The sequence below is a fragment of the Nanorana parkeri genome, unplaced genomic scaffold (genome assembly GCF_000935625.1).
Source record: "Nanorana parkeri isolate BGI_ZX_2015 unplaced genomic scaffold, ASM93562v1 scaffold29, whole genome shotgun sequence".
NCBI classification, from domain to species: domain Eukaryota; kingdom Metazoa; phylum Chordata; class Amphibia; order Anura; family Dicroglossidae; genus Nanorana; species Nanorana parkeri.
The window spans coordinates 1,193,000-1,199,521 of NW_017306297.1; the positions used below are offsets into that span (position 1 = coordinate 1,193,000).

At 42.8% G+C, this 6,522-nt stretch overlaps 1 protein-coding gene across 1 annotated transcript in view; it reads right to left on the bottom strand.

Annotated features, from left to right (window-relative positions):
• Nucleotides 1-1,681, bottom strand: part of LOC108795683 (probable cation-transporting ATPase 13A4) — an 83,784-nt gene extending 82,103 nt beyond the window's left edge. Inside the window, exon 1 of the mRNA XM_018566981.1 lies at nt 1,553-1,681. Coding sequence (XP_018422483.1) covers nt 1,553-1,615 — 63 coding nt within the window. The 5' untranslated portion in view covers nt 1,616-1,681. The remainder of the gene's footprint in view (nt 1-1,552) is intronic.
• Between the last annotated feature and the right edge of the window lie 4,841 nt (nt 1,682-6,522).

The window sequence follows — 6,522 nt, forward strand, 5'->3', positions numbered from 1 at the left end:
GACAAAGACGCTTATGCCCCCCCCCCCCCCCCCCCCATTATCTATTAAAAGAAAAAAAAGTTAGCTTAAGTTGAACTAGTCATCATGCACACTTTTTATACATTATGCCCTTTTGTTTTGGGTAAAGAAGGTGAAATTAAGTATATGTTGCAACGAGGTGGGAGACTGTTGCCATGCACTAAAATGCAGATAAGATGCATTTTTATGCACTCCCATTCAGGTTTATGGGACCAAAAACACACTGGGGGGAATCAATACTGCTTCAGGGAATCTGAAGCAGTTGCCCATGGCAACCAATCAGTTTCTATCTTTCATTTTCAAAGCTTACGTGAGCAAACTGAAGAGAGAAGCTGATTACTATGGTTACTATGGGCAACTGCTCCAAGTTCTATGAATTCCTCCCACTGAGTAGAACCAGAAGAAGCGCCTGCACCATTGTAAGATTTGTACCAATGATGTGAATGGGCAATATTAAGAATAATGGGATTTCCATTGCCGCACGACGGTAATAGACATACAACAGATCGCAATGCTGTGAACAAGGCTATGAAGCTCATGCACTTCTAAAGTGATGAAGACATTACAGCTTTTCTTTCTAAAGAGATTGCTTTGGGTGTTTACATTAAAGTCTGATCCTCCCACTTGATTTTGAAAATCAATCGGAGAAGGCCATAGTAAACAAAACAGGAATTTCCTCATAACAGGAGATACAAACGGATTTGCTCAAAAGAAAATTATTTTTTATAAAAATAAAATATATCTCATGCACAAGGGATTGTTATTTTCTCACCAAAACTACCATTTACAAACAAGAGAATCTAACATTATGAGCTTGTACAAAGTCTGCTCCAAAAATGTTGTTTCTATAGCGATGGCTAATAGGTTTAAATGCTTTATAAGACTAACATTTTTATGCCACTAGCAAACATTTAGCTGCAAGTGAAGCATGAAAGATCTGTGTGACCTGAACCCAAGCTTGATAGTTACTCCCAGACAGATGACAGCAGGATCTGCCTTCCACCTTACTGAAACTGGTTTGGCTTTTGCCAGGGCACAGTGGTAAGTGTCTACACATAGATCATAATACGTTTGTTTATTTCAATGATTACTAGCATGGTTCATGTCTAGGTAAAAAAAACATGCAGACCTGTCAAACAGACTACAAACAAAACATATGCCAATCTTAGATCTCATTTCAACTGATTACAATTCACAGATCAGCTTGTAACTGAAATCTGATTATTTGCGATGGGCACCTTTCATTTATAGTGCTTTACTTATTAGGAAAGAAGGAGGGCAATATAAAATACATGAGATCAAACTATCCTAAGTTTAAAATAAACTATATAAAACTAACTTAAGTTCTCAAAATAAGTTTAGCGCACAGGATGAATTCCTGAAAGAATGATCAAATACTCAGGTGGGATGTATATAGCAAAGTACAGCAAGTGCATGCTTGTCTAATAAGATGTCACGAAATTCTAGCAATGTAGATAGCAATGCCAACAAAATGTAATAAAGAGCTGCTGCTCTGGAAAATTAGGTCACTTACCATTTCATTTTCCTCTCCTTGATTAAGCAGTGCACAGTGGCCATTATTAAGTTTTTCACCCATCAAATCAATCACAGCTCCCTTATGGTTGTACTGCTAACCTTCCCTGTGCTGCGGAGTCTCAGCACACCTTGCTGGCCACATACAGATACATTACAAGTTTTACTTGTGAAATAGCTCAGCACTGGCTCCGCCCCTCCGATCAGCCAGGTGATGTAACCCTTTACTTGACCCTCAGGCTACTTCCACGCTTGCACTCCTGCTTTTAGATTTTCTAAAGGGTAAAAACATTTGGGGGAATTCAAAAAGAGTGTAGTTGAGACACATAAGAAAAGTGTCTCAGGGTTACAGGAATGCTGTCCTTATTTGTGCCAAGTTCATGTACAAGTCTGCAGAGCATTCATAAATTTGGTGCAAACCCATGAAACCGGCGCTGGCTTGTGAGACAAGCTTTGGGACAGACATATGCACACTGATGAAGTACATAGGTGTCTGGCATCTCTGTCCAAAGTGTGGCATATGTGAAACAGAGTTCAATAGAATAGCAACTAATATACTAATGCGTCTCATTTTCTGACGGAACGGTGGCATTGCCCTTTAGCCTAGCAGTCAACTTGTGTCTGAGACAGATTTCAGTTGGCACCGGAGGTATGCGGGGCATACAGTGACAGGCATATACAATATGAAGGTGCAACAGACCAGTTATGTAAAAAAATACTTGGTCTTAAGCTGGCCAAACACCTCACAATTATCTGCAGATTTTATGTGGTCAGATGGAAAAGGTGCAACAGATTCCTCCATCTACACTTGAGGCTTCCGATGACTGCAATGCAGAACGGGCAGTGTGCGCTTGCGCACACCTGCCCGTCCAGCTTTTATCTTACGAACATGCTACACACCCGCCGAACATCGTACGGTTTTCGAACATGTTCCTAAGATAAAAGTCGTGCGACCTTACAGTAAAGGTCGCACGGCTTCCACACACCTTACGATAATCGTACGATCGCGATCGACCTTTACTGTGTGGATGGAGGAATCTCCACCTGGGCCAATCTGTTGCACTTTTTCCATCTGACCACAGAACATCTGCAGATAATTGTAAGGTGTATGGGCACCTTTACTTCACATCACTTTTCTTATTAACGAACTGTTGGAGTTTATTTATTGAATACGTCGCAAACAAAGAACGAAAAAGAAAGCAGCAATTTGCTGCGCTTTTCATGGAGCTGCAGCGGCCCACCAAATAAATATAATACCGTATTTGCCGGCGTATAAGACGGGGTTTGAGACCCAAAAAAATAGCCCGAAAATCGGGGGTCGTCTTATACGCCGGGTATACTTCGGTATACTGTATGTAGCTTCAGCTAAATACAGTATACCGCGCTGAGCCAATCACGGCAGGCTTTGTATTCTTTAATACAAAGCCTGTATTTACTGAATACAAAGCCTGCCGTGATTGGCTCAGCGCGGTAGTAGCTGAAGGACGGAAGATGGAGGACGCTGCTGTGATCCTGGACAAGGTAAGAGACTGTAATCCCGAGTGTGGCTCGGGGTTAACACTTATGGTACTGAAAATTAACCCCGAGCCACACTCGGGAATACCGCCAAGGAGGTTAGTAAGTGCATTTAAACATTGTTTTGGGCTATACTCGTCTTATACGACGAGTATAGCCCAAAACCTATATTTTTACACAAAAAGTGGGGGGTCGTCTTATACGCCCAGCCGTCTTATACACCGGCAAATACGGTATGTTGATTTATAAATTATATTTCTGTATTAATTTTTGTTTTTGAATTGCCTCCTATATATAAAAAAAATGAACTGAGCTGTCTGTTAAGCTCATACCTTGTGTGACTGTTATGGCTTGAGCCATTAACATTTTTTCCTCATGTCTGTGTGCACAGAGGTATTTTAGAGGATCTACGCAACATATATCCGGTAATTTATTAGGCTGTCAAAAAAGCATACCCGCCGTTCCTCCCTCCCGTTTGTTTTCTCGCAGTATGTTTACGTCACCCACTTATTCATGAGGGGACTTGTTATTTATCACAATTTATACCACTTTAATTATAACTGGGTTGCTTGAGTCTTATGACTAAGGGTGCCCATACACTGTGCGAATTCATCAACAACAGGCTGAAATTCGCACAGTGTGTGCCGCTGTTAGCACCCTTACGGCCGGCAAGCCTTGATCAGCTGATCGAAGGCACCAGCTGGAAAATCTTTGTATGACCAGAGACGGCAGCCAATGAGCTGCCAGTTCTGATTGAGTTTTCTGACAGTGGCCGTCGGTGCCCCAAATGTTTGAAAAATATATATTATGAAAACAAAATACTAAATCCTTCTAAATTTACTGAGATCCAACACACAGGGCCTCCCATGTTTGTTTATATCCCGCGCCAAAGTCCTCTCACTTTGCCTGTTCAGTAGAACCCCATACTGTCCCTGGTAGGAAGATGGAGGTAGACAAGCCCCATAGGGGGTTTATGAGGCTCTATTGCGCATGTACGGCCAGCAGTGAGAGAACATTGGCTCAGGGGTGGAAACTGTTAGCTCAGACGTGGAGGGGCAAAAAGAATAAGTGCACTTATTTTTTAAAGAGTCTCAACTCCTGACCCCAGAGCTTACAGTAACCACAGTCATGGGGATTTGGTTACTAAATAGTACTACTAAAAAGTAGAGTAAATGTTAACAAAAAATTAGACTGGACACCAATGTAGTGGAAAATCTATTGGCTGCAGCCCTTTGTTGGGGTGAAAACAAACTTTTAATTAAAATAAACCATTTGTAAAAAAAACAGTTAACCATAAATCAACTTTAAAGATTAAGTCAACTTTGAATCACAATGCTTAGCCCTACAGAGTTGAGCCTGAACTTTAAAAACACAGTCCGGTGTAAATACAGAGGTACACTGTCCACCCACAAACATGGAATTCTGAAGTACAGGTTTCATATGTGGTGTTATATCCAATGTAGTGTTTGAGCTCTTTCACGTGGGCTTTCCGATCAGGTTTGCCTATCAGTTTTTCTGGTGCACCTGACTGGAAGGCCAATGTAATGCTGGGCACACCTTACAACCATCGCAAGACCTCTGTGTCTTGCGATGGTTGTAAGGTAATTAAAAAAATGTACGATCTGCCTATCTTGGACAGGCAGATTGTACTTGCGATGATGACCGCAATGCTGATGATGACCGCAATTCCGATGACCGCAATGCTGAACGGGCAGTGCGATTCTCGGCGGGTTTTCGAACATGTTCCTAAGATAAAAGTCGTGCGACCTTACACTAGCAGAGGTCGCACGCCTTCCACACACCTTGCGATTTCCCGCAATTATCGTACGATTATCGAAAGGTGTGTGGGCACCTTTAGTCTATGGGCAGCCAGGCCTGTCCGTTTACATTCTGGTTATCCCCCACTCCAGCCAAGTGTGGAAAAACAAACGGATCAAAGATCTGTTTTGCCTGACCCGATGGTGCAGGATTGGGGTAATCTGATGTAAATGGACACAAGTCTGTTTACATACCATTATACAAAACACAGAAAATCCCCAGCTCACCTGCCAGCTAGCCTGCAACCAAACAAATTGCCCTGTCAACAGTATGCGTTAAAATCAGAGGTTTTAGTTGCAAAAACTTTTGGCCAAAAATATGTAGAAGCCACACTGCCGTGCCAAGGCACCTCTGCAAGGTGTGGTCCTAACTCTATGTATATGAGTCTCCAAGTGTGAGCATATTAATGCAGTCAATAAATTGCATGCAGGTGTACCAGGAGGTAGCCAACTCCTCCTAATAAGGTGCAGGGACGCACTGGAGGCCCAGCAACCAAAAATGCACGCTGGGACCCCAGTGCGTCCTCTCAACCAAAAATAGTCAAACTAGAAAGAACTTTCTTTTTTTCTTTCTTTCTTTTCTGTTTACATACTGTACAATTCCCCGCAGACCAACAGATTTTTACTCAATTGCAAGATGTCTGTGAAGGTTCTCATCCAGGTCATGGTATATCTGTAAGAAATAAGTCAAGGCAGCTGGATTTGCTGGATTTTTTTAAAGACGTTTCACTGGTCATCCGATCAGCTTTCTCAATTCAAAATGACTTGTACAAAAATTATCTGGGAATAAATATGGTAAATGTTGCTCCAATCCACATAATCTGTTGGAGTTAGGAGGGGTTAAATCAGCATTGTATGTGGCAGACAATAGATGTCTTACACACACGCACACACCTCTATTCAAGCTTGGTGTAATACCTCTTATGATGAATGATGGAACTCAGCTGCGGAAGTCTTCCGAACTTTTACTTCAAGATTATGACAGTCTCTATAACTAAGGTTTTATCAATGGTAATGTTTGCATCACATCACAAGAAAAATAAATTAAACCATACTGAATGCCTCTCACTGCTGAAATTATTCCAATGTTCAGTTCACATGACAGGATTGAAGAAGTATGTAACAAAACTGTTGTAATGATCCCCACATCACACGTTATTTATTTGAAATCAATAAACAGTAATAATCAGTTTGTAACACTGGCGGAACTACCAGGGTATCAGCGGTCGCAATTGCGACCGGGCCCTGGCGTTCCGCCTGTTGGGGGGGGGCCCAGAGAAGAACAAGAGGGCATGCAGCTCCCTCATGCCGCCCCACGATAGTGCCGTTCCTTCCCCGCCGCTCTGCCACCCGCAGCAGTAGAAGCGGGGCATGTATGGGTGGCTGTGCGGCGGGGATGGAGCGAATCTGCCACTGTCAGCTGCCTGTCTGCTGTGTGAGGAAAGGACCACCTCCACTTAGTCCCGCCCCCTGGCCGTTGGGACATGGCTAAAAGTGACAGTGGTGGTCTGAGAGTCAAGTAAGTATGGGTGGGTGAAGGCTGTGACAGTGGTGGTCTGAGAGTCAAGTAAGTATGGGTGGGTGAAGGCTGTGACAGTGGTGGTCTGAGAGTCAAGTAAGTATGGGTGGGTGAAGGCTG